This window comes from Passer montanus, unplaced genomic scaffold (genome assembly GCF_014805655.1).
Source record: "Passer montanus isolate IOZ18808 unplaced genomic scaffold, ASM1480565v1 scaffold2, whole genome shotgun sequence".
NCBI lineage: Eukaryota > Metazoa > Chordata > Aves > Passeriformes > Passeridae > Passer > Passer montanus.
In genome coordinates this window covers 11423683-11450925 of record NW_024366591.1, presented here as the reverse complement: position 1 = coordinate 11450925, position 27243 = coordinate 11423683, and the positions used below count along the sequence as shown (strand labels likewise).

The 27243-nt window shown below is 37.6% G+C and overlaps 1 protein-coding gene across 2 annotated transcripts in view; it reads right to left on the bottom strand.

Moving 5' to 3' along the window:
* Nucleotides 1-20419, bottom strand: part of FMN2 (formin 2) — a 159070-nt gene extending 138651 nt beyond the window's left edge. For both annotated transcript variants that reach the window (XM_039707424.1, XM_039707425.1), the window contains exons 1-2: nucleotides 20294-20419; nucleotides 15521-17513 (exon numbers count right to left, since the gene is read on the bottom strand). In XM_039707424.1, the coding sequence (XP_039563358.1) occupies nucleotides 15521-17462 (1942 nt within the window). In that variant the 5' untranslated portion in view covers nucleotides 17463-17513; nucleotides 20294-20419. The remainder of the gene's footprint in view (nucleotides 1-15520; nucleotides 17514-20293) is intronic.
* Nucleotides 20420-27243: the final 6824 nt, after the last annotated feature.

Here is a 27243-nt window from a genome sequence, read left to right as displayed (position 1 = left end):
GAAATAGATCTACTGGAAGAGAAAAGACAAATAGAGTAATAAAGTTGATTTCATGTTTGAGTATAAACTAGCAGGGATTACAGCTTGTACCTAAATAAGTTTCTATAGCCTGTTGTTTTCCACCCATTCATTCAAAGTCAAAGGTATTTTAAAAAAAACCAAACAAAAACCAAAACTGTGTTAAAAAAGCATCTTTAGTGTAATTAAGCATAATAATAATATTGATAATTATAACTCTAATTTTTTTATGTGCAAGATTTCTGATTGAACATTAACTTTATTCAAAATGTAAAATTTCCCAGGCTTTCTGAACATACTAAAAAGGTTTTTCTTTTAAACATGTGGAAGCAATTTTACAAGGATACTGTAAGTCACATTTGGCTAGAAGTCTCTGTAATATTTTAATTTCATGTGGCAATACACTCCAAAATAAACAATGTATTAAAATGTTGGAAGTTTCCAAGATTTTCTTCTCCACATCTAAAGATCTGATAATTATCTGATTATTAGTCCAAGTTTGCTAGCCCTTTATTAGACAAAATAAAATACATTCAAGGGAATAAAACAGGATATAAACTACGAGATAAACTTGTACAAGACATAAATTTTGTTACGTTTACAAGTTAGTTTGTCTCTGTTCCTTGGCTGCACCACCTAAAATGCAATGCCAACTAAACTGCTTATTCAACATAACCCTCTAGCAGAGTTCAGCTATTAATTCTTTGAAATAATTTATTAGTTCAAGGCATCTTTCTTGCTGACCACAGAGGATCACTTTGCTCACACCCAAAAAGAAAGAATTACACAAAAAACCCCTACATTTCTGCATGCTATATTATATATTGAATAGTTATCCATGACTACTAAATGCCAGCCTTGATAGATTTTCTTTTTTTCCCTTTGACATTTCAACATTTAAATAATCTTGTCATGTTTAGAGAGTCTTCTCCTGCATATTCAGAACCAGAATAGCCCCTTCCTTTTGCTGTGACCTAATTAGCAGGAAAAATATCTGTAAATTACAAAAAAGGACTAGTAGCTTTTCCCCCCTTAATTCACGCAGTCATTTGCTAACTTTTCTAGCATTTAACTGTCTTGCTCAAGTTCAAATGCATTGTTCAGAATCTTAATTGCTATTCAACTGGAGTTTAATTTTCATAGTAGTTTTTAACTATTTTCTAAAAAACTTTACTATTTAAACAACAGAAAATAAGTATATGTGTAAAAAAAGTCATTAAATAATTTAATTAATTCATACTATGGTAAGATAAATTATATAATTTTGCCCACCTGAGCATGAAGTAGTCTTGGAATGAATAAGACAGTAAAAATTATTTAATTATATTAGCAAGTACTTCTTAACCTAGAAGTATCAAAAATTTGATTTAAACTGATTTCAGGCTAAATTTCAGTCAAGTACAAGATTTTGAAATACAATTTTACACTGTTAACTTATAAATAAAAGGCAGCAGCAACAGCTTTTGGCCTCAGACACGTTAATCATTCATGAGGTAATTACATGTGGTAATATTTTCTGGAGGTGAAGATGTTTGCAAATAATCTGGAATAATTAAATTATGTATAATTTTAGAATTATTAGATGATCGGCTGACTTCTGCTATGAGTATAAATGGTATGGCAAAAAATTTCTCTTGACTGCCTTTACCTGCCATGAAAACAGTAAAAAAAACCCCAAGATCTCTGAGATCTCTTTTATCCCCTAAGAGGTTAAATGACCACTATTTACATTTAAAACATCTCTTCTTAGAAATGCCAGGTCCTGCAGTTCTTGAACCCAATTCTTACCTTTCCCCTAATTATTTTGGCAAGGCATACTAAATTTAGAATTAGACAAGAACTTCAGCTTTAGATCAAATAAGTATTCTGAGGACCCTGCCAAAAATCTTCAGCAAGTTAGATGACTATAAACTCAGAAGATATTTTTAGAAGCTTAGAATAACTTATTAAACCCCAGTGAGGGATAAAGAGACTTTTGTTTTTCTTCTATTGCAAAGGATTACACAATTAATCAACTGGAAGAATGAGAACATGAGTTTAAGGATCAGGTATTCTGACCTTCTGTTTATATTTTGTTACAATTTTGCTACTGTGACTCAGCCAGAATCGTCTGGCTCAGCTTCCAAGTTCCTTGTTCTCCACCTCCATATGACCTGCCTCTTTCTCCCATTCCCATGAAGATGAAGCACTATTGGTCTTGTCTCCTCCACTATGACACAACAGGTCCTCATTCAATCCCTATGATCAAGAATTGAACACCACTGTTCATGAAAGACATCTCTGTAGGATATGTAATCTATTCACTACAAAATGAAAATTCACATGTTCCAGTACGGTTTCCATTCATACCATCTCCCTGTATGAAAAATGTGGGTAAAAGAGTGTTCAGTATTGTCCACAGAGAAATACAAGCAAATCCTGACTCGACGAATTCACATTACAGATCTTTGATATGCTCAGGAGACAAACCTTTCAAAGAGGTACAAGGTGAGCAACAAAATCTTTAAGAAGCAGCAATATAATAAAAATGTTAGCTTTGAATTTGCCTAATTATCGAGAGGACAAAGAGACATAAATGGAAGTGAAAATAGGAGAGAAAGAAAACTGGAGTAGTTGTACTCATAGTCATACAGAAAACATACACACCGAGGCACTGTGCTGCAGCAGAGCTTGCAATAATGCTTCCCTGAGGATCGTGCTGTTATAACTTTGCATTTTTCCTTAAAGATGTTCTTCTATCCTCCTTACCCTGGATTTGCAAAAGCCCAGGAGCACGGCTGTCAGTAAGCACCAGTTGAGACTAATGATCAAAATGAGTTATACTCCAAAGGCTCCCCCTTCTGCCAGTCTCAGTGATTGTCTCTCCGAAAAACAGAGCACTACACCACACTTTCACCATTAACACAGCAGTTGCATCCGTACATCTTAACCTACACACACACTGGAGACAAACTTTCTATTTTTATTCTTCCTAAAGCAGAGCGAATGGCTTCAGTATAGCACCAGTTCTGAACAGCCTATTCAGTGACCTCAAGAGCTAACATGGCTTATGCACATACTGCTTGCATCTTCAAAAGCTGACATCTGCTTGCTTCCTTTTCCCCAATTTACTCCTCCTTTTGTCCATTTTAGTAAGATCAGAAATGCTCACACAGCAAAGTGATTTCATAAGCTTTGAAGCCAAATGTGCCACAGGCTTTGCTCTATTTTTGGGAAACAGTACAGGAAATAAAGGAAAAGGAAGAAGAAATAGACAAAATAGTGAATTTCCATTTCAAATATTTTCTTTTAGTCTTGCAAAATGTGAAAAGACAATTGTAGTCTTCTTATGGTTTCTCATTCAGAAAGGATTTCAGTTATGAAAATAGTTTTATAAACAAAGAATAAAAACAAACTAAAAACTCCAAACTAAAAGACAGAGAGAAAATAGGCGAGGAAAAAAAGGAGTTGCATTGTAGTCTTCTTATGGTTTCTCATTCAGAAAGGATTTCAGTTATGAAAATAGTTTTAGAAACAAAGAATAAAAACAAACTAAAAACCCCAAACTAAAAGACAGAGAAAATAGGCAAGGAAAAAAAGGAGTTGCATCCAAAAGTTAGGAAATGCTGTACTTCAGCTATCTGCACTTCCATATTAGTCTACATCATTCCTTCATTCCAGTTCTTTTTCTATCTCCTTTTCTCTGTGAGCTGCCAGCAAGGTGGCAGCTAACTCAGGCCTCTGTCATCTGGCAAAGTACCTCAACAGTGCAGCACCAAACATGCCCCAGAATGCCAGAACAGGACAAACGTGTCAGAGAGACAAAAATACTGCAATGTTAATATTTTCAGCTGAGATGACAATTGCAACTACATGTAATTTCTTAAATAATTTTCAGTACATAGTCACCCATTCATCATATTCGCTCAAAATATACAGCAAAAGCTTAATGAATCATTTTCAAGGTAAATCAATCATACTCCATTTGCATCTTTTTGCTGTTCAGCATACTTTACCAGGTCTGAAATATTTCAAGCACACTAATTTTTTACATATAAAATTATTACCTCAATGATACAAAGCATTAAAGTTATTTAGTGTTTTTATTTCATGTCACAATCTTTTAAAATTTCCAGTTTTGCAAATTTCCTAACCTGTACCACTCAGCCTAAATATAATGTGCAAAACATGACTGTTGAGAAAGAAGAGGTTTTCAAGATGCACATGAAACCTGGGAATGTGCAGAATGAAAAGAGAAATTGCTATTCTTGCCAACTTTTCTTCAAATGATAAGTCCAAGTACTGCATAAGTGCATATTAAATATACATTTGCAGTATAAAAGAAGCAATTTAATTTTGTCTGTTGTTTGCCTGAAGACTGACCTGGGAGATTACACCCAAAATTCCAGGATTAGAAACTTCATTTATTGGTCTTTTTCACTGCAGAATTTCTAATCCTCTTCTGATTTAGATTGGTAAAGTGTTCTAGATTTTTCGTCCTGTGAGGTTGATTTAGCTGTTTTGTTTTCTGGGATTTTTTTTTCTTTTTAAATTTTTTTAAGGGATTGAATTTTTATTGACAGACACTTTCCTAAAATCATGTGACGTATTTCTGACAGCTTGGTTACATAAAACATGGAAAACCTAGTAAGCAACAGGCCTCCACACAATATTGTTTCATAACAAAAAAAAAGCCTTCTGCTTTGAATAAACACAAAATAAAATACACTTTATAATTTCTAGGCAACATAAAACTTAAATATAACAAAATTGGTCTAGGGTTATGGCACACATTGCTATAATACTGTCAAATATACTTCCTTTTGTTCTTATTATCCATGTAATAGTTGATCTCTGCTTTCACTGATGAAAGCCTATGTTCTAAGGGAGGAAAACCCCTACAGATGTTATATATTGCTATCTTTATATATTTATAATGTATATTAGCATATTATACATAAAATATTATTTCTCATATCTATATCTTATATTTTAGTATTTAGAACATTAATAAAGTTAGGGATACTTGGAAATACCAAAGAAGATTGTACTTCCTTCTCTGACGTTCTGCCTCCAGATTTCCTGGCTATGTTCATATGGATGACATGAACTAAACCCACACATCATCTTAAATTCAGAAGCCAAAGTAGAAAGCCTGTCTAAGCCTGAGAATTAAGAAAAAGACATATCAACATTGTCTCCCTCATTCCCACAGTTTTCTATGGCTGCCTACACACAGTTTCAAAGTCAGAAATATATATTTATTAAATTACAGAGAATAATGTATTGATTGAATAGACTCAGACTATTCAAACAACTAGAATAAAACTATCAATTAATTTTACTTTTCTGAGTCTTGTACTTGATTGTCACAGTAAACATCATGCTTTACTTTTGCCAAGTTGTCTGAATTTCTTGGCATCTCAATCATGCTCCTTTTACAATGTCCGATCTCTCATAGTATCTTTGTTTAGTATTAAAAATTTTCCATGTAACTCTTCATTAGCTCTGAGGATAGAACCAGAGTACCTCAACCCCTGTGCAACTCAAGCAAGTATTTTTTCCCTTTATTTTAGCCGTACATTTATCACTAAAAATTTAAACAGATTCTGGGTTGCACAAGACAGCTTTAATAAGTGTATAAATTGAGATTTCAACTCAGCTAAGAATGAGCAACATACTACACAGAAAAAGAAAGGGCGTCATATAATGCTAACAGCTTCAAGTGCTTGAGGCATCCCAAAGAGAGCTAAGGAACAAGTGTGCATGCTCCCTTTCGGAAGCAAGGGCATTAGCTGCCACTGGAAGAGAATCCTGCCACTGCTCCCAAGTGCATGCAGGGCAAAATGGCACCTCAGCAAAATAGCCCTGAAATTCTTCCAGAAATGCTCTGATGGAAAAAGCAGAGGTCTGACAAAAATTGAAAAAAAAAATAAAAGATTCTCCAAAATTAAAGGTGAAAAAGAGAGATCACTGAATTAAGGAAGTAAAAATTCACCTTAGAAAGGATGTTACAGTTTTCAAAAAACCTGCATCTCCTACTTGATTTATAGTTCTCCTTGACTGAACCAAGCAGTTGTACTTTAAAACCACTTGTTCATTTTTGCTATGAGATATGACAACACCACCAATTTCAGCATATAACCCAGTGGTCTGTTATAAAATTACATAAACAGACACCATATTTCCACAAATCATGCTAGAAAGCATGTGAAAATCTAATTAACACAGACCTTCATCCTGATGAATGAAATCCTAAGGTCAGTTCCTAATTTTGAAATTTGTGTCATAATATAGAAAGACAGAAGTAGAATGAAAATTTTACTTGGCAATGAAAATATCAAATCCCACAAGTGCTATGGTCAGGACAAAGGTCAGGACACAGGTCTACTCTTGTGTTAATTATGTAATAAACTTTCCACAGTCTGACTTAGCCCATCAATCACAACACTAGGGGGGAGCAGGCCAAAATGACACAGTTCCTCTGGTGGTAGTGAAGCAACATGACAGAGTCCCTTATCTAAAACCACCAGGACTTCTCTTCTTTGGATAAATGATTTGCAGCATTACCATTATGTACGGAAATACAAATTAACACCTTCTCACAACTCTTGTGTTGTCTAGAAAGCAGCTGTAAATAAAATATTATCAATGTAGTTTTATTGATCTTTGCTAAAACCATGCTGCATTTTGTTGTTTTTCTTTACCCTTCTGTCATATATTCAACAGTTAATTATATCTTATCATTTCCTCCTTCAAGACTTGTTCCAAAGACTTGCTGCTGCTGCAGTCAAAAACAAGATAAAATCGGCTTGATTATTTGCAACAATAATATCTTACTTTTTATAAAAAGAAGGTATCATAGCTTTGCCATCACCAGAGCTTCAAAATATATTAAAATATTTGTGATAGACTGTCACAGTGCTTTCAGCATTCTTCCAGATTAGCAAGTCTATGAAGCACTCTGTCTCCCTAACTTGAACATAAGCTCTTTGAAATTTTGCTTCCATGGTGACTAAGATTTTACACCTTTCCCCCACAGTGAATTTTTTTGCATATGACATATGTATAACAGGATAAGCCGAGACAGAATATTAAACTATTCTTTTATCCCTACCTTTTGCTATATGTCATTTATGCATGTCATTTAGGAACATATATATGTGACAGATATAGAAAAAAGCAAGAAGAACACCTTTTTCAGAAGTTTTCATATAGTAACTTTCAGAAGATGAAAATTTTAAAATGATTGTTAAATACCAGACAATTCCTCAATTATGATATAGCAGTGGCACAGAGTACAAAATATCTTTCTAAAAATATCAACAACATGTCCCCCCACCCCAACATTAAATGACGTCTCTCTCCACATGATTTCTGTTCAGGCTCTAATGCAGTATCTAATGCAGGATCATTGCAGCTTACAGAGGTACATTTATAAAGCTTTCCTAATTATACCTATTTATTATGAAGAAGAACCTATGTGTGTCTGTCTACCAAATCTTTTAGGCACCATATGCATCTTTGGCAAATTTCATATTGTGTTTTCCAGGTATTTAGCTTCCTCTCAGCAAGTATTTAATTCTGTCTCCTTACCCTTTTAGTTTCTGTGGTGATTTGTGATGTGAATGTAGTAGTCTGTGCCAGGTTCTCACAGACTGCTGGAGAGCCACAATGCTTGATGTCTAGCTCTTTTAAAGTAAGAAGCTCCTCTCTTTTGTCAGTCCAACCTGATACACATTATTCCTTACAACCCAATTTTGTAAAACTTTATTCTCAATGACATTTTATTCCACATTCAATGCAGTCTGGCCTATCCCTACCTTAGAAGTAAATTCTCAAGCTCAAGCTTGTGTGCTTGAGCAGCCAAAAGTCACAAGACACAACTAACTGAACCAAACTCGGCGGTCTTTAAAGTGGGACACAAATAACACATTTCCTTCAACCTACTCATGAGCTCCCAAGCATGCCTAGCTTTCTTTCCCCTCCATGACCTGTGTTCCCAAGGCCTGCTAATCTCCAATTTTAATAACTGCTTTTTAATATTTCTCAAGATGTACAAAAGCTTTTCTTTGTATCCATAAACAACAGTTAGACTAAGAAAGGGCAAAAGCAGAAAGAAATCACTACAATCCACAAAAACAAAAAACTAGACGTGCATCAATGTATTTGTGCAAACATGTTCTTCTAGACTTCCATTTGAAGGAAACATAGAAACCAAACTCCCTTTCTATAACTGGGCCTTTATGTTCTTTCAGTGATGTAATCAAATATTTTCAACAATTTCTCAGCACAAATTATTTCTTGACTCTTTGCATGACAAAACAGCACTTGGATACACAACCTCTTTTATGAGGACAATTTTTTTTAAAATGAAAACTCCCTTTTCTTCCATGACTTTTAAGATGTGTTAATGTAGACAGTTATTGTGATACTACAGCTTAGATTTCTTTTTTACAGTGATTGTTTTTCTTTATCAGTGCAAGGAAGAAGAAAGTATGTAGCCGGGAAAAAGAAACACCTATCCTATCTCTGCATCTTCAAGGGACATCTGAGACAGATCTCAGCATCCAATGAACTCTAGAATGAAAGGTGCCTTCTGTAATTAGTTCCACAGTAAAGTTATCTGTGTTTTCACCTGATTCAAATTCACACCAGGTTCAGAGCTCTGGCATTGCTGATAACTTTTATATAGATCCCGACACCAAAAAATTCATACTTATACTGACAAATAAGAATGTCTCAATAAATCTCATTTGTGACTAAGCTTTCCTGCCACTACTTATCTATATATGTCAAGACATCAAAAAGATAAAATTGTCAACATTTATCTACTTCTTCTATATTTATGTGTTTACATTTAGCTTTACACATATTAGGGTTTACTTTTAGAACTTGTGATGTTTACATGCACAATCTCATAACCACTGCTTCTTACTGTTGTAAAACTGCTAACTTACTTAATGGTTCTACTGCTGTGCAACTACAGATGAAAGAAGTCATGGTCAGTATTTATCTGAGAATAAAACAAAGTTTAGCATCAGAAAACATAACTCACTTCCTGTTCAGAAAGCCCAGTTATTTCCATCAGCGTGAAGAAAAAATTCTGGACAGCAGCAACATGGAAATAAAAGGAGGAACAGTCATTTTTTCATGCAAGATAAAAAAGCCCACCTTGTTGTCCCTAATTTTCTTTATATTAACAGCAGTATAAGAATGCAGGATGCTGCTGTTGCTTAGAGAATATAGTAGCTCCTGAACCCACTTTGCTGCCATTTCTAACACATTTAATGGAATGCAACAGGCCTTCTATTATCATATCAAGAGGCAGGAATGGAGTGACACAATGTAAAGTCCTAACATCTGTCCATCACCTTCCTATCAGAGCTTCTTTTTTGCTTTTGCCCTGTTACTGTTGTACCAACTCACCCCATTCCCAAAAAAAGATCAACTGCCTGCATAAACGTAAGTTTCTGGAAACTTGCAGTCCAGCTAAGTGCTACAGAGTGATGTTTTTAAATGCACCTAAAAATAACCAGAGCTGCAGTCACCCACACCTACACATATATGGTTCATCACTGCTACTCCTTATGTAAGCTGAAATTTTGGCAGAGGTAGTTCATAAGGAATACACTTGACCATATCCTGAGCTTGATTAAAACACTAAACAAACAAAATATCTTGGGTAATTAGTATTTTGGTAGTGTTTTATCACCATTATTCACATTAAAACTTAATCCTTCATATATAGTCAGCTTAAAATATCCCTAGAGTTGCTTTTGAAATCCAAGGGTTTTTTTCCTTAGAACAGGAAGGGGGGGGGGAAATAGCCCTTTTCAAGAGATAGTTTGGTTTGGGTTTTTTTTCCTGCAATTAAGTCCTACACACAGGTGTGTTTTATTTTCCTTTGGTTTTTTGTTTTTTTTTTTTGTTTTAAATAGATCATGCCCCAAGCTATTAAAAATACATCCACATTTAAAAAAAATAATAAAGCACAATGAGACCCAAGAAATATAATCAAACTTAACCTCCACATAATTATTCCCACTGGAATAATCCACTGCTCATTTCACAGAAACAAAGTCACTGAAGCACACAACATCCTTGAATGGTCAGTTCCAGACAGGTGCCTTGTGTGACAGATATTGTAGTGGTACTGTGTCTCAGAATCAAGTAGAGATGCACACACTTCGGCTATAAATTGGCCCTTTTTCTTTAGCCCTTTGCACCCCACAAAAGACCATCAGACAACCAAGACCCCACAGTCTTAGAACAGGAAGGGGGGGGGGAAATAGCCCTTTTCAAGAGATAGTTTGGTTTGGGTTTTTTTCTGCAATTAAGTCCTACACACAGGTGTGGTTTTTTTTGTTGTTTTGTTTTTTGTTTGTTTTAATAGACCATGCCCCAAGCTATTAAAAATATATCCATATTTTAAAAAATCCATATTTTAAAAAAATAATAAAGCACAATGAGACCCAAGAAATATAATCAAACTTAACCTCCACATAATTATTCCCACTGGAATAATCCACTGCTCATTTCACAGAAACAAAGTCACTGAAGCACACAACATCCTTGAATGGTCAGTTCCAGACAGGTGCCTTGTGTGACAGATATTGTAGTGGTACTGTGTCTCAGAATCAAGTAGAGATGCACACACTTCGGCTATAAATTGGCCCTTTTTCTTTAGCCCTTTGCACCCCACAAAAGACCATCAGACAACCAAGACCCCACAGTGCTACTCCAGACATGTCAGGCTGCCAGTCATACCTCAGAATGTGATGCTGCTCAGAATGTGGCTCCCAATAGATAGAGCCACCCAATCTCATGACCAAAACCTGCTACTCCCAATGAAGTTCTAGATAAAGATCAAAGTATTAATCATGAGATCCCATCAAAACAAGCCTGTGGCAGCACTGAATTCCAGTGGAATTACTCATGTGGCTCCAAATCCCATATTGCAGTGCTGACACAGTAACATTAAAGTAACTTATCAGTACTCATAAAAAAATAATAAAGCACAATGAGACCCAAGAAATATAATCAAACTTAACCTCCACATAATTATTCCCACTGGAATAATCCACTGCTCATTTCACAGAAACAAAGTCACTGAAGCACACAACATCCTTGAATGGTCAGTTCCAGACAGGTGCCTTGTGTGACAGATATTGTAGTGGTACTGTGTCTCAGAATCAAGTAGAGATGCACACACTTCGGCTATAAATTGGCCCTTTTTCTTTAGCCCTTTGCACCCCACAAAAGACCATCAGACAACCAAGACCCCACAGTGCTACTCCAGACATGTCAGGCTGCCAGTCATACCTCAGAATGTGATGCTGCTCAGAATGTGGCTCCCAATAGATAGAGCCACCCAATCTCATGACCAAAACCTGCTACTCCCAATGAAGTTCTAGATAAAGATCAAAGTATTAATCATGAGATCCCATCAAAACAAGCCTGTGGCAGCACTGAATTCCAGTGGAATTACTCATGTGGCTCCAAATCCCATATTGCAGTGCTGACACAGTAACATTAAAGTAACTTATCAGTACTCAGCAGTCTTTCAATAACATATTGCAGCCCACTTTCTTACTGTTGTAAACATTTTAGTACAGTTGAAGTGCAATATTGGAGTCATCCCCTTGCCCCAAATTTTGTGTGTATTAGGCAAAAAGAGGAGGATCTTTCCCTTCAGATGCTTGCTAGCAGCACTCAGTGTAGCATATGATCACATACCACATGGAGGCTTGCTGCTGGGCAGCTCCCTTAGTTAGAGGAGGCTACACCCCATCTGATAAAAGAATCATCTGTATTATGGCTGACAAACATCAGCAGTGAAACAGCAAACCATAAGTAATCTTAAATAACAGCTGCATGATAAACAATCCACTCAGTATGCCAACAAATACAAATCCATATTGTGTGCAGCATCACATGAATCAGAGAGGGCCTTTTTTAAGCCTTAAAAAAAGCATTTAAAAATATCTACTTCATATCTCAGAAACAAACTTTCATCCAACTTTTTCAAGTTTTCACATACTTATCTATACTAAACCCATGTACGTACATGCCTGCAGACACTGCACTGCAATTGCAAGTGGGAAGACAGCATAAGCACAGTACAAAAGTGAAATAAAGTGGAAGAAATCAGCAGACATGAGTACACAAGCGGAGCGCTGGCTTCAGGTTTTGTTTTATGGTAACCAGGGCTTTTTGTTTGTCTCCTCTTTACAGATAGAGCAGAAAAAAAAAATATAAATTTCTGAAGATAAATTTGAAGATAAATTTAAAAATAAATTATCTGTTTGAAAGCGCTTCATGCAGCAAGTGTGTTACAACCAGACAACAGTGATTAGGAAGGGCATAGGTTTGTCTGGGTCAAGTTTAATTACCATCTGGGGCAGCTGCTGGGACTCATTCAATTCATGTAAAAGACACCCTTATTAGCTCCTCTGCAATCACTGCACCTCAAATTAATGCAAGAATGAAATCCTTTTTACTAAATCTGTCTGTTGGCTCTTTCATTTGAGTTATGTTAACATTTGGAAACATCAGTTTCATTTCCCCACCCAGATACTCACTTCACTTTAGTGCAAATTATTCACTGCCACACACCAAAGAGAGAGAACCAGCTCTTGTTGAGCTCTTGTTCTCCTGGGACCACCATCTAAAAATCGTGGCTCCACTGTGCATTGGGTAATCTAGAACTTGTAATTACTGTCACTGCACATTCAAATACAGATGTCCACACAAAATATGAAATAGATCCAATGCCTGAATTACAAAGTGCCCTTAAACTTGTTCATACCATTTTCCTAAAAAATGCATAGAATTCAACATACTATACTTTTCTTCTTATATAAAGCAAAATTAAAATATGCCAAGTCTCTGCCATTCAAGTACTTGGCTTCCATCTACATTTGACATTAAAGGAGTCTTAAAGAGTTCATATGGCTCTCTGTGAAAACCAAATGGCACACAGCCAAACCACAACACGGTGCAAAAGTAGGCCAATCATCTGCACAGAACCTGCTGTCATTGAAATCAATGATAAAGTGCTGTGGAATATTTTACTTGATTCCAGTTAGAAATGCAGAGCAACACTGCAGTCGCTGCACAGCAAAATGGGATTTCATGCTGTAGGCAAGAAGCTGCTTTGGACTGGCTTTGCTTTGTTTTGGGGTTTTTTTTTAGGCTAGAAATATCTCACTAGGAAAAAAAAAATCTTATTTCTAAAAGCTAATCAATGATAAAGTGCTGTGGAATATTTTACTTGATTCCAGTTAGAAATGCAGAGCAACACTGCAGTTGCTGCACAGCAAAATGGGATTTCATGCTGTAGGCAAGAAGCTGCTTTGGACTGGCTTTGCTTTGTTTTTGGTTTTTTTTTTTTTAGGCTAGAAATATCCCACTAGGAAAAAAAAATCTTATTTCTAAAAGCCTGATGCTAATTCCCAAATCAATGTATCTCATGCACGCAAGTAAAATACAACACTTTTCACAAGTAGTATCAAATTACAAAGAAATTATTTCTGTAATCGTTGTTGTGTAGAATGGTTTATTTAAAGAGGCTTTTCTGCTCTTACAGCAATAGCAATAGTTTATGGAAATAGTAATGTGAAGTTTAATTTCCCTTTTTTTTATGTACGCTAGCTGTTATCTTTAAATTCTCAATGAATTTTAGCTTGTAAATACATTTTTTGAAACTATGAATGGCCAAGCAGAGATGAGTCATTTCCAGTTCCCTCACTTTAAGCTTTTCTGCATGAACTGAAAGATATAATTGTCCTCTGCTCGTAAAGACAGCTGGTATGTACATGCAAATGAGGGTCACTGTAATTTCCATAAGAGATAGAACTACTGTTGCATTGGACACTGGTCCCTTCACAATAACAGTCTAAAGCATTGGTGGGAAAAAACCCCAAACCAAAACAAAAATTATTTTTAAGTAAATCAGCACCTTGTGAGGAAATGTGAAAAAGTCTATTTCCCAGAAAACAGGTATGTAAAAAGAAGTACCATGTTCTTGAGGTTTGCCATATACAACTTATTTCCATCATAGCACCACCATAAAGTCTAATTACAGACATAGCAATTAAAAATTTTCTGAGTTGTTTATAAGCTGTCAAATATTGATAGCTCAAAAAAACTAGTGTGCTCTTTATATGCTATTGAAGTAGTGAGCTCCTCAAACTGGAACAGTTTAGGTAGCATGTCCAAAATTAAGTCTAATAAACAGATGAAAGAGATTTAAAGCAAATTTTTAAAAAAGATTCAGCTCACTTCACGTTGGGCTAATCTCAGCGGGGCTGGTTTTTCTGTGTTAAAAATTTTAAATTCTAATTTTCTACACTGAAATTGGGGATTTTAGTTCAAGGCTAATAAAGAATTAAAGCAATGTATTTGAATCTGGAAAACCATTTCAGTTATTTACTTCCTAAATCGTACTTTTTTGTTTGCTTTTCATAAAACCACAAAAAACCTCACTCAATTTTTCACAAGGATCTTGTGCACATGTATGGTTAGTGCTCATGCATCTAGAAGTGATTTCATTAAAAAAAACCCCTGATTTTATTTAATAGCAGGGTATGTTCTCTTAGTTCTACAGATTCCTCAGGTGAAAAACGTATGGAATATGCTGCTGAGTTTTCTTTGTATACATGCCTCCTATGTGGCAGAAGTGTTCCTAATTATGAATATATTACCTTTAGAAAGAAACTTCAGGTCAGGGGAAGAGAAAGGGAAAAAAAAACCCCTCTGAGCGAAGGACAACATAACTACTCACACTACTTCATTTGTGAACTTTCTATTCTATTCCCATGTCCTTGGGATAGGATAAAAGCTGCCTAACAGGCAAGGTAAAGGTTTACTGAATGAGTCACCTTATGTAGCCTGAGCAGCAGCCTGTCACAGCTACCAAATTGTACAACCTCCAGTTTCCCTTCTCCTCCCCTGTTTTTGCTGCCCTTCAATACATTGACTTTTTTTCTTCACCTCCTTTCCCCTTCTGAAGAGGAAATTAGTTCCTTTCTGAAGTGCTGTCCATCTGTGCTTAGCATGGCTTTTTCCTTTTTGTACTGAGCAAATCCTCATCATTGTCTCAGTCTAACACCAGGTGCAGCTCTCATGTGTTTATAGTACAAGAGAACAGCACCTAGCACAAGAAAACCCCAAACAGGACCCCAGTTACAGAAAGCTTTGCATTTGAAAGATCTATTTATGCAGAGAGCTGATCTGCCTACAACCGTGCAGCTTTTAGCATTTTTCAACAAGAATAATTTAAGGCATTCAGTAGACAAAGGAGACAAGTAGAAAGAAAAACTTCAAAGAGTTATGCACTTCCTTTACTGGCAGTACTGCCAGACTGATGAAATGTGACTGTGTTTGTAAGATTAGGCCTTGGATTATAAGGCCAAGGTACTGCATGCAATGAATTAAAGTATTTTAAAAATATTTTCAAAGCTATTGTGGGTAAAAAAACCCCACAAAATCAAACCTCTTGATTATGTATATCACTCACCTGAAAAGACATTGGGAAATGTCTCTGTAGAAGCCTGGACCCCTGAGGACTTTCTTGAATGAGTCAAAGGCACTCTTTCCACTTGAAATTTCTCTCTAAACCCCTTGTGCTCCAAATAGTCTGCAGAGCTCACCTTCTCTGTTATCTCGCTTTTGTGATTAGACACCTCTTCTGTCCAGTCTGCAGAACGACTGAACAAACCTGCCAGACTAGCAGACCTCTTCTTCCTGATTGAGACTTTTTCCTTCTTGTGGAAGGAGTCCTGCCTCCTTGTGAAAAGTGGGCTCTGGGATGGGGAGGGAGAAGGTGAATGGTTGGGAGAACTCAGTTGCCTTGTTGTGGTTTTGATGTAACAGGGATTAATTAGATAGGGCTTAAAACATCGGGAACCAAGCATCGGACTGTCCGCTGTTCCTTCAGAGGACAAACTGCCATTTTTCATTTCCGTGGATAAACCATTATGCATCTCCTCTTGACTGGCTGACAGAGTGTGTTTCCCTTCCTGAGTCTCAGCAGCATGATCACGGCCTGCATCTGAAATACCACTCTCTGTTACTGAGCTCTGAAAATCAACAGCCTGCACCTCAGCAATTTTACCCTCAGCATCTGCCACTGGAGATGGAAGAGGTTCTGTGCAGCTGTTTGTCTGAGACCCGTTTTCTGCTGCAGCTCTGTTCAAACCATCTTGTAGCTCACTGGCTACAGCATCCACTCCAGCAAGAGGCTGCTCCTCAGTCAGTAGCTGGCGTTCCTGTGTTTCAAATAAGCCGTTACCAGGAGAGCCTGTGCCATTTACCGCCTCTTTCGGTTCACGTTCAGCTGCACAGGAGACGGGAACGTTTTCCACAATTTCCGATACTGCTGGAAAAGCCCCCTCAGTGTCTGGGCTCCTCTCTTTGTCAGTGGTAGTTACTGAAAAAAACCGTTCAAAATCTAAGGGGGTTGCTTGAGAATTAGCCATGTGTTGGCCCATTGTTTTGGTGACAGCGTCCTCAGTTCCAATGTTAATTGCCCCCTGCTGCTGCTGCTGCTGCAGTCTAATAGCTTGCTGGATATCAGAGAGCAAATCTTCTTGTTCTGCAGCTGAATGGAAACTGTATATATCCGTATCAGAGCCAGAGCTGGTCCTTTGTCCATCCTGTGTCTCTGCAGCAGCTGGAACAGTTTCATTTCTGATTTCAAAATGTTCAACATCTGTGTCTGAGAGACCCCCTTCATCTGCAGAGATGCTTATATCGGGAGTTTTGGTTACAATTGAATGAGTACTGTCCAGCTCCCCAGGCTGCAAGGCCTGGCTTTCCAAAACATCCTCCCGTGAACTGCTATTCCCATCTTTAGCCTTGGACAGATTTTTTCTGATCCTCAGATTTGAAAACACAGAGGGCCTGGAGTCTGACTTACCCTTCTTCTTACCCGATTCGCTTCCTTTTGCATGCTTCCCCAGTCCCCTTCTGCCTCCCGATACCTTCTTTGTGCCGTCCGTATCCTTGGGCCCAGAGGCATCTTCTCCTCCTTCCTGCACATCACCTGTATTTTTCTTTAGCTTCCCATCTTGATTCCCCATGATTTTTCGCAGTGCAACACCTTTGGCAATCAAGCCATCCTCCCGGATTTCATTCCTTTGGCCTGCTGACGAGATCCCCTCTAGCGATCCAGGTTTGTTTGCAGGCGGCGGTGATGCAAGTGAAGCAAACGCTTGCTGTGCCTCTCTCCCATCTGCTGGAGCTGCCTTTTTGCATAATGTGCTGCTTGCACTGGGCTCCGCTGGGACATGCTCAGTACAGCACTGAGAGCTGCAGACAGCTCCTTCCAATGGCTGCTGCTCTTGGAGCTGCCTGCTCGTCGGGGTTCTGCTGCACTCTTGTTGCTTTAGGAAGGATTCTGTGAAAAGTGTTTCCTTTATAAAAGTCACTTCTTTTTCCACCGTTTTTATTGCCTGCATTGCAAGCTCAGCTTGTCACTAAATCATTTATGATTTCAGTAGTTCAAGCTCCTGAAAGGAAAAAGGAGAGAAAATAAGTTAAAGCAAGGTACTTTAATCACTATGCAACTGCTCTGCAACTGCTCAAACAAATAAACTAACAAACTTGGAAAGAGAAATATTATGATTATTTAATAGTTTATAAGGTGCTTAAGCATATGCTGCTTTGACAGATTACACAATACCTCTGGTGATTTATATACTTGCTTTTTAAAGGCCACCAAAACAATACAGAATTTTAAAAGAAGAGTAATTCTCCTTTTAAACTAGTTAAAATAAAGATAATAAACAGAAAGTTCTTTTCACAGTTTTAAAGAGGCGCACTTAAAATTCCATGCATTGTGGTAATTATGCTATAAAAAACCTCCCACAATTTGTATTCTGAGAAGGTAGATATACTGTTATTCCCAGGAGAATCAGCTCATCAATATTAAAACACATCACCATTGTTTTCCCTGGTAAGAACATCTGGCACGAAACAAGATAAAACAAAAAAAGAAAAATAGCTGCATTCAAGTGCTACTAAGGAAAAAGATACAGTAAAGTACTCCTCTATTTCACCCAACATATTTAATAATTGATTTAGGTGGGAACACTTCCTAACTACTTTGGAAGCTTGTTCAAAAAGTTTTAATCAGTTGCTGCTTCTCCCTCATTTTTGCTTTAGATGTATAAGCTTCAAGACTTCATAAATACGTTTCCTGAACCTTTAGACAAATATTTCCTTCCACTTTTAAAATTTGGAATTAATATAACTGGAATAGAAATCAAAGGACTTGAGAATGCAAAATTGCCAAGTTGGATCAGTTCAGCTGTCCAATACCTTGGTTTAACACCAAACAGGTAGTAATTAGATAGATCTTCTGTTTATAACTTACCATCTCTAAACTTCCCAGTCTATTAGACTCAGTTTCTGTGAAAGACTTTATGTATTCCTCATGGCTATGACCTTCCTCACTTGCAATTTCCCTTGCATCAGGGATTGCTTAAACCAATAACTTCATTCCAGGGAAACACATTTTACTGGTTTATCTAACTCTTAATGTAATTCCCACCAGAGATTTCACTTCTTTCCTCTGCCTCAACAGACATTCAAGAAGAAGGAGGAGTACCATTCACATTTCAAAAGTGATACAGGCATCCTCCCCTCAATCCCTCCCCCCACCTTCTCCAAGACATTCAGAATTTTTTTCCCAAAGATTTCTAAATACTTTTACAAATCTAGGCTCTTATTATATAAACAGCAAATAATTGCTTTTTATTTGTTTTGGAAACAATAACACTGGTAATAACACATGCAAATTAATTAATTTGGACTATCATAATTTCTTCCTTGTGCTTCCTGGTCACTTACTGCTCTGATGTAAGCCCTGTCCTGAGGGGCCTGTGGTTCAGGCATGAGAAAGAAACCTCTTGTCTACAAAAACTTGAGTGTTTTATTTGGGTCAGATGACTGTATAGTCAGTAGGATGATTTGGTGGTGTTTCTTTTTAAATTATTTTTCCTTATCTAACCAAGTCAAACATCTATTTTTTTCTACTTTTAACACTTAACAACTATAAATATACTAACAAGAACTAGTATAGCAAAACCTGCAAGAGCATGTTATGTGATTTTTCTTTTTTACTCTATTCCTGCTTTTGCTTTCTGTTATGCTACTTAGTTTCTACTTTGTTGCAGTATTTTACCTCTTACATTGCTATTATGCACTTGGAAAAGGCTTTTGAAAGCACAAATAATTTCAGTCCAACTGAAGATACAGTAACAATTAAGGCACAGTTTGAGAGACCCATTGCAGTAGAATAATACCTTGATGGGTATTTTAGCTGACTAGAACTGACAAACCTAAGCCTTGATTACAACTGGAGTACTTGTATCTTCCAATCTCACTTAAAAACCCTTTTCCTAGTAAAATCTGCCAGAAATTAACATAATGTGGGAGTAAAATAAAGCTACAAAGGACCAAATGTGTAAGGGAACTGTAGAATTAGTGCAGTGTTCTGAAACACTCCCTTCCCTGTAAAGCTGCCTGGCAAATCCTATACACTTCCAACTAATGACAAATCACCAGCAGTGATTACTCTGCAAATTGTGTTGCAAAACCAAGTAATTGACACAGGTAGGCTTATAAGTGAGTCAAGTTAAAGACCAATCTTCATTTCTTAATTAGATACTAGAAGCTTATAATAGGTTTAATCATGTAAGTACTTAGGTTTCCTAGAAGTTTTCATACAGCACATCCTGATGAGTCAGTCATTAAAAAAAAACCCCAAATAATGTATAGCCATAGATATTTTCAAAGTTTAAATATATTATAATAAAAAAACAAATGTTAATATTTTGGGGTATGTTTATTCTCAGTCTTTTAGCTTCTAGAGAAAACCATGCTGTCAACAGTCAGCAAGAAATCATTTTGGCATCAATATAACCTACATTTTAAAAGCTGACATGGCATTTAATATTTTACACCAAAAAAATAGAGACTTTCAACAGACAGAAAATAGAGAAAAGAAAAGGATTTAGGTGTCCAATGAAGATATTTCATTTTAAAGAGTGATAATAACTCATTCTGATTTACCATAACTTATTCTTAGCTTGCTATAAATTGTCAACAAACTCCTGAGGCTAGACAGGGAACTTGCCTGCCTAGCTTATTCAATATTTGCCAGTGCTCAACCAAAACCACTGAGGGGTGACACTACAAGCATTGACCTGAGATCCTCTTCCTCTCACTCTCCTCCTGATGCAAAGGAGATGCAAACAGCAACACACAGAAGAGAGTCAAAACTTACAACTCAAGACACGTTGTCCTTGTGCTCCCAGAGACCTCCACATTTTGTGTTAAAAACACAAAACCCTGTTACAGGACTGTGATTATTTTCAAGATAGTTACCATTCCCTGCAGCCTCGCTGGAAAGGTGAGCAGCTCCCCCAGCAGTGCCTGCCTCACCTTTGATCAGCTGGGAGGGGAAGGGCAGCCCCGATTGCCCACACCTGGGTTCAGGGCTCAGCCTCCTGGAGCACAGCCAAGGCAGAGTGCTGCCCTCCTGTCGGGTCAGGAGTTCTCCCTCCAATTCCTCACAAAAAGGCTGGGTGACCAATTGGCATCCTGCTAGTTCAGACCTATGGAAAACATGGGCTGCCTGAAGGAAAAGAGGGGTGCCTAGGGAAGCCTGCACTCAGTGAAGCCACAGCTTTCTTGGGGTGGATGAGTTTTCATCACGCTTTACTGACTGGCATTTGATTTTGCTCTCAACATTAGTTGTTGAATAAGTCCCAGTAAAGTGAAGACAACACTCTGTTACTGCCTCAGGCTGTGCCTGCTGGAGTCCAAGCCTTTGGGCAGGGTTAGGCTTTACCCACAGGACCCCAGGAAAGGGTTTAATGCACAGGAATGGTGACAAGGCACAAAGGACAAGGACCCAAAGCAGCATCCCAGCAGTGGTGCTGCATCAGCACCACTACAGCAAAGATGTGGAGGGCAAAGAATGACCTGTGCCGTGTGCCCCTGTAGCACCCTGCAGAGTGACTGAGGGACAGGCTCTGCACTCACAGCCAGCCCTTCCAGGAGCCCACTGTGGCTGGTCAGGCTACACACACATGTGTACGTGGGCTCTGTGCCCTGCCTCTTCCCTGCTGGGAGACTCGGGGGGAGACAAGGCTGCTGCAGCCCAGGGCAGGCACTCTCCTGGGCATAAGACACAACACAGCAGGCCAGGGTAGAGGCTGACTAGAGGGGGCTGAATCTCCATCTCCAAGGACTCAGGCTCCACACAGAGGTGGGCTGAGGCTGGGGCAGCAGCAGTGTGAGAGCCTCAGCACGGTACTGCAGGCCCTGGGAGCTGGGCTCTGCTCCCCCAGCACTGTGTGCTCTCCAGCCTCTCCTCACACGGCTCCCAGAGAAGACATGGCTGCAGGGGATCCTCACATATGCCATACACACCCTGCAGAGATTAATATTAGTGAGTGGCTCAATGTGCCTGGGTTTGGTTTGGAGATAAAGGCACATAGAGTAACAGGAGAATTTTAAAGTACTCTGGTGTCACGTTCCTGACTGGGATATGGTAATGCAGAGAGTATGAAGAAAGATTTGTTTAAGCAGACCAAAACATTCCACCCATCTATGGCTTGAATTTTCATACTCATTCTCACTCAGCTCAGTGCTGGAACCTGGTCCCAGTTCCTGCTGTCCTGTGGCGGAAAGAAGACTGCCCTGACTGCCATTCTGAGTGTGATGCAAAATTTATCTTCCCAGAAGGCACCAACTACCATTAAATATTCCCTTACATTACGAAAGTCAGGCTCAAAGCAGTTGAAAAATTTTTCCTGCCCCTACACTCCCATCTCTTTCAGTTATAGGGAGAATTGCCTTTTAGAACTTCACAAGTTCTAGGTGTGACTGGCAAAGGATAAATCAGGAAACCAGAAAAGAGACCATAGTGGCCAGGATTAAAGCCAATTCTGCCCTTGCTTCATTTAGCTTCTAGTGGATATGAGATTCTGCTCTTTCTTTTATTACTTGTTACAATGCCTTATGCATTGTATTTATGTTACATAGAGGTGATCCAGCTACTGGGAAACCCGGTTTACCTACTAAAAGGCTTCCTTTGGGAAGGTTCAAGGAGCTTGAACCTAACAAGCAATGATCCTAGGTGAGATTTGACTTGCTTAGGAACTTTTATTTAGTGCATAAAAAACTATTGTCTGGAATTTTCAATGCCTGTTACATAGTGCTGTACTTTCTTATAATTTCTAGCTAGTGAGAACTATCATTTAAAATTAATGTGTTCGAAGAAGCAGTGTCTCCAGCAAAGCAATGCTTGCCAGCTACTTGCTGCAGAAGGGCACTGGCTAGAAGCCAAAATCTCTATGAAGCATTTAACCTTCTGAATTTTTCACCTAAATGAAATAATACATTTATGTATTGTGAAATAGAGCCATTTTTGTTTAAAAATACAATCATGTTGACATAGCAAAACTCATAGACATTGCAGTAAATTGCTTTATTGTTTTCCCTTTGCATTTCCATATTCTTACTGCTTCTTTATTGTAAAATATTCTTTTCATCATAAAAGCTTGCAGAACCTAACACAGTTACTTATATGGGAGGAGTTGGCTGAACAGCTGCACTCAAACCCTTGCCAGCATTCCCGAGATTTATGCATTGCATTTCAGGGTTAGGTCACAGAAACAGGCTCCAGAAGTCCAGGCCTCTGCAAATACTACAACCATTCACTCCTGTATTTGGAGCACAGTGTACTGCACTGCTACTGTATTCAAACCCAAGCAATGAGGAAGTCTGAAAATCTGGTTTATTCCCTATTACAGACTGAAAAGTGAGGTGTCTTGTGGCATAGCTTCCCATATTCCTCGCATAAAGTTTATTTCAGACAAATTGGATGTTGAATGCAGATCGCCAGCACTTGTTTGCTGGTATATGCTGAACAAATTCAGTGAAACTCAGTTTAGGTTACACCAAGAAATAGCAAAATATCAGATGACCAGACTGTTATTGTAAAGAAAAACCAGTTTCTATCATCTAAGCCACTGTAAAACACTATCAAAACATGGAGTAACGGTCTAAGTTATAATTTTGTTTTCTAAAGAAATGAAATTTAAGCAATAACGTTATTTCCTCAGACCTCATAATAGTTTTTGAACACAGTAGGAACATCAACCAAACTTTTAAGATGGAAATCATTAAACCCCTGCAAAATTCACACGTGCAGAATCACTGTTTGTGTAAAGGGGGGGAAGATAAGCAGAACTGACTGTGTCAGCTGATCAAATAGGATTAACGTAGCTTGGAACTACCTACCACAAGCAAGCATTTCATAGGAAAAAATGAAAGTGGACAAGATTTATTGTACTAGAGGATAGAGAAAGGAACAAAGAACACAAAACTGTAGGAAACTGGGCCTCCTCATTTTCATTCCATAGAAAAGAACATATTCTGTTAAATCGAGTGGAAAATTACATATTGTCTTCTTGGTTTTCTTGGACAACTCCCAGAGTACTTAATGACAGGTTTGAAAAATGTAGACTTTGATCGTATCAGTGAACCTTTTTGCCTGCAGAGAGCCCAAAACACCATGAAACAATGGCGTATTTTTGAGCCTACTCCTTTTCTTCAGGAGACAAGGGATTAACTAAAGTACTAAGTACTGTAATTTTATCTTTTCTACTGGAGAAATTATCTATTAGTCTAAAGGAAAAATCGACAAAGATCAGTTTTTCCTGAGATTCCTTTTGAAGTTTTTTAAAATCTCAACTGATTACATTGATTGTTTTAAAAAATACATGAAGAGAAGAAATAATATTAATTTTTCCATTATTTTAGGCATCAGTTATTGTTCTGTTGCATACACATACGTGGATGTGTAAAATTTGGGTCAAATAAAAAAAGAGAGCATTTGATCAGCTCTCATTTCTTGTTGAAACACCAAACATTCTCCTATCAATTGCCTTAAGTATGTTCTCCATAGAGGGAACAGTCCTGGGGCATACTCTGTAAATCACTTGAACAGGTTTTCAGAATGTGATAATTTTAATTTTGTACTAATTTGCTGCATTGTTTCAAATACTTTTGGCAATTAGAAAGCAGGACAATGGACATGAGCTGGTCTACCAGTCTACCTACACACAGTACTTGCTAGCACCCAAGCAGTCCTGGCTGCCTCACTAGGCAGTTACCTGCACTGAGACAGCTGCAACTACGCAAAGTGGGCTCAATCCATAATTTATGTTGTATATCCTCAGCTAGACCTTAGCATGAGGGACCTACAGCCTAGTTAGTACAGTGGTTTCTTACTGGTTTTGTAGTTAAAATGGCTTTCCTTTTCTCAGCTGAATTGTTATCATAATAAACTGAGTTAAGGTCCCGATTATCAATAAGGGTTGAACAGGTGGCAAACCATTTAACTACAGTGAGACAGAAGAAACATAGTCAAGATAAAGGACCCAGATGCCTAGATAAAGGTCATGAAATTCAATTAGGATGATGATGTTTTTATATCAATAGCATTATGATATGCGTAGAAGGTACCACTGAACTACAGCTTTTGTGAGGCTAAACACATAGAGCAATTAGTGCAATCCTGTTAGGGGACTGGATGTTCATTTCCTGATCAATAGAAAGCTAAATTTTTCCAGATTGCTGTTCTGCTCACTATACCCATTTCCAGTCTTTCATAGTCTTATGCCTTCTTCCTCAACTTCAACATCTTCATCTGACCAAGTACCTAATATCAACCCTCTTATTGAATTTTTTGTCCTGAGCAACTTTTTTTTGACTTAGCCTCCACCACTGCTGTATATGAGAATTTTTCATTTGATGTCTCTTATTTCATGATTTATCCAAGGTCATTAAATCATTGGCACAGGTAGGCTTATAAGAGACAAATCATTTCATGATTTATCCAAGAATATCCTCAATATGATGGGTGACCTGTTTCTAGATACAAAATGGCACCTCTTTTTCTATATTGGTTTATCTTCATTAATTCATTTTTCTGAAGTTGTTGATTATTTCAAATGCTTACATTCATTTACCAGTTTCTACTGCACCTCCCCTGGCAGTTCATTTCTCCCTTCTGCTAAGTAACCCCATTCTTTTCTATATGTGATAACTGTCCTGTCCTTAAATGCTGTATCTTCACTCATTTTTTATCTATTCATTCAAAATCTTTTTAACTGTTCCGAGAGGCACATCTGTGGCTATGATGGAAGGAGTCACTTCCAGCTCTTGATAGATAGCCAGTAATGAGTGGAAGCATGTAGGACCAAACATCACCTTCTTTCATCTATAATTTTGGGTAAGGAATACAATGAAATTATCTCACCAGTTTACAGTTCAGGAATTTTAATTGTTTTTAATTTTGCCTTCCATATCTTTCTTCTTGGATAACATTAGTAAATGTTAATGCCCATGTCTTTCAAATATTGTCAAGACATGACTGACAATGTAAAGGATTTTCTGTATTCATAATCTATTTTATTTATAATTTTTATACAATTTACTTTAGCTTTATGCAGCAGATTCATTTCCCCTTTGTGAAAACCCTGAGCTGGATTCCAGTATTCTACAGTGTCACTCCAAACAGAACTGGTCAGAAAGAGAAAGGAAATAATTAAATGTTTGCCTCCCTACCTTTTTAAAGAGAGTTTACCCTGTGAAAACATGTAGAAAAGAGATTAAGGAAAATTATATTTAATTAATAAAAACTTAATTTCTGAGAGAGAATTGTAAAGAGTGTAGGGAGTTATAACTTAGAGAATGCTTGCTTGTTCAAGGTCTTAATTTCTCCTAAAAATGTAACATGGCCCCCAGGGAAGTGGTCACAACACCAGGCCTCTCAGAGTTCAGGAAGTGTTTGAACAATGCTCTCAGGCACATGGTGTGATTTTTGAGGTATTCTGCTTAGGGACAGGAGTTGAACTCAATGATCCTGATGGGTCCCTTCCAACTAAGCAAATTCTATGATTCCATGAAGCTGTTGCAGCCTAGAGTGCTTTGGGAAATTGGTTATAGAACCTGAAGTACAATGCAAACATTAATTTATGCAACAATTGGCAAGAAACATTTCAATAAAATGTTTTACTGTGATCTGTCCCCAACCTTGTCATTATCCTTATATTAAGAGCTTAAATAAAATTTTTTAGAAAGTGAAGTTCTTCCCAACATCCAAGCTGGCCCGTTTTGCACATTAAATGATATGACATTTCCATTTCATTTATGTTCAGGAAAGATGTTCAAATAACAAAATTTATACACTCAGCAACAGTCCTAAATTAAACTGAAAGAGACTTTGTGTGAACTGCCCATAGAACAGCTCATCTTTTTGTATGTGTTTACAATAGGAAAGATAAATTATGACCTAAGGGACCTTACTTTTCAATTTTTAAAAATCATGTACACCACCTGGGGAAAAAAGATTAAATGTTCAATTAGAAAAATTCTGAATGGCTTCCCTGAGCCAGTTCACCTGGGATGATATTACAGGAGGTGTTTTCTTTACTAAAGTAGTGTCAGGCTACCGTAGCACAGTGTAAACAAAGAGAAAAAAAAGTTATAAAGGGAGTTTTAAATAGGGTGTTCCCATTATCATCTGGCACTGTAGTTGCTTCTGTGCCAGAAATCTTCCCAATATCCACAGATACCGAAATATTTCAGGATATATTACCTGAAAGAGTAAATAAAACTCAGGATTCGGACTGGAGATACATCTGGTTCAACATCAAGCTCCTAGCAGTCTGACAGACTGCAGACACAATGATGTAGGAAACACTCTAAGTGTAAGCAATAGGAAATTTAATTCCCCAAGTCCGTCATTCAGGTTAATGGATGTCCTTAGATAAGGGGGTTGGTTTGTTTGTTTTAATTGAGTCTCACAACTCCAAACACTCTTGTACTGGACACCTTGTTCAGGGTGTGCTATCATGTTAGCTGTGTTTTGTGCCCACAGACATGTCAGTCAAAGGTGAGACCAGCTGCACCAAGCACTAAACAAAGTGCTGCGAGTGCCCTGTTCCTGCACTAGAGAGCTGATAATCTAAGCAGCCTCACATGGATAACCTCATTAACTCAATTACATTTATTCTCTTCCCCCTGCCTTTCACCACTTTCGCTTTTGCATCACTGTGCAGTGAAGAGGTATTTGATGGACAAATATCAGTAGCCTTACAGAAAATAAGAGCTAGAAATAGGTTCTTAGTGTGGACAGGATAGACATCCTGACCTAGT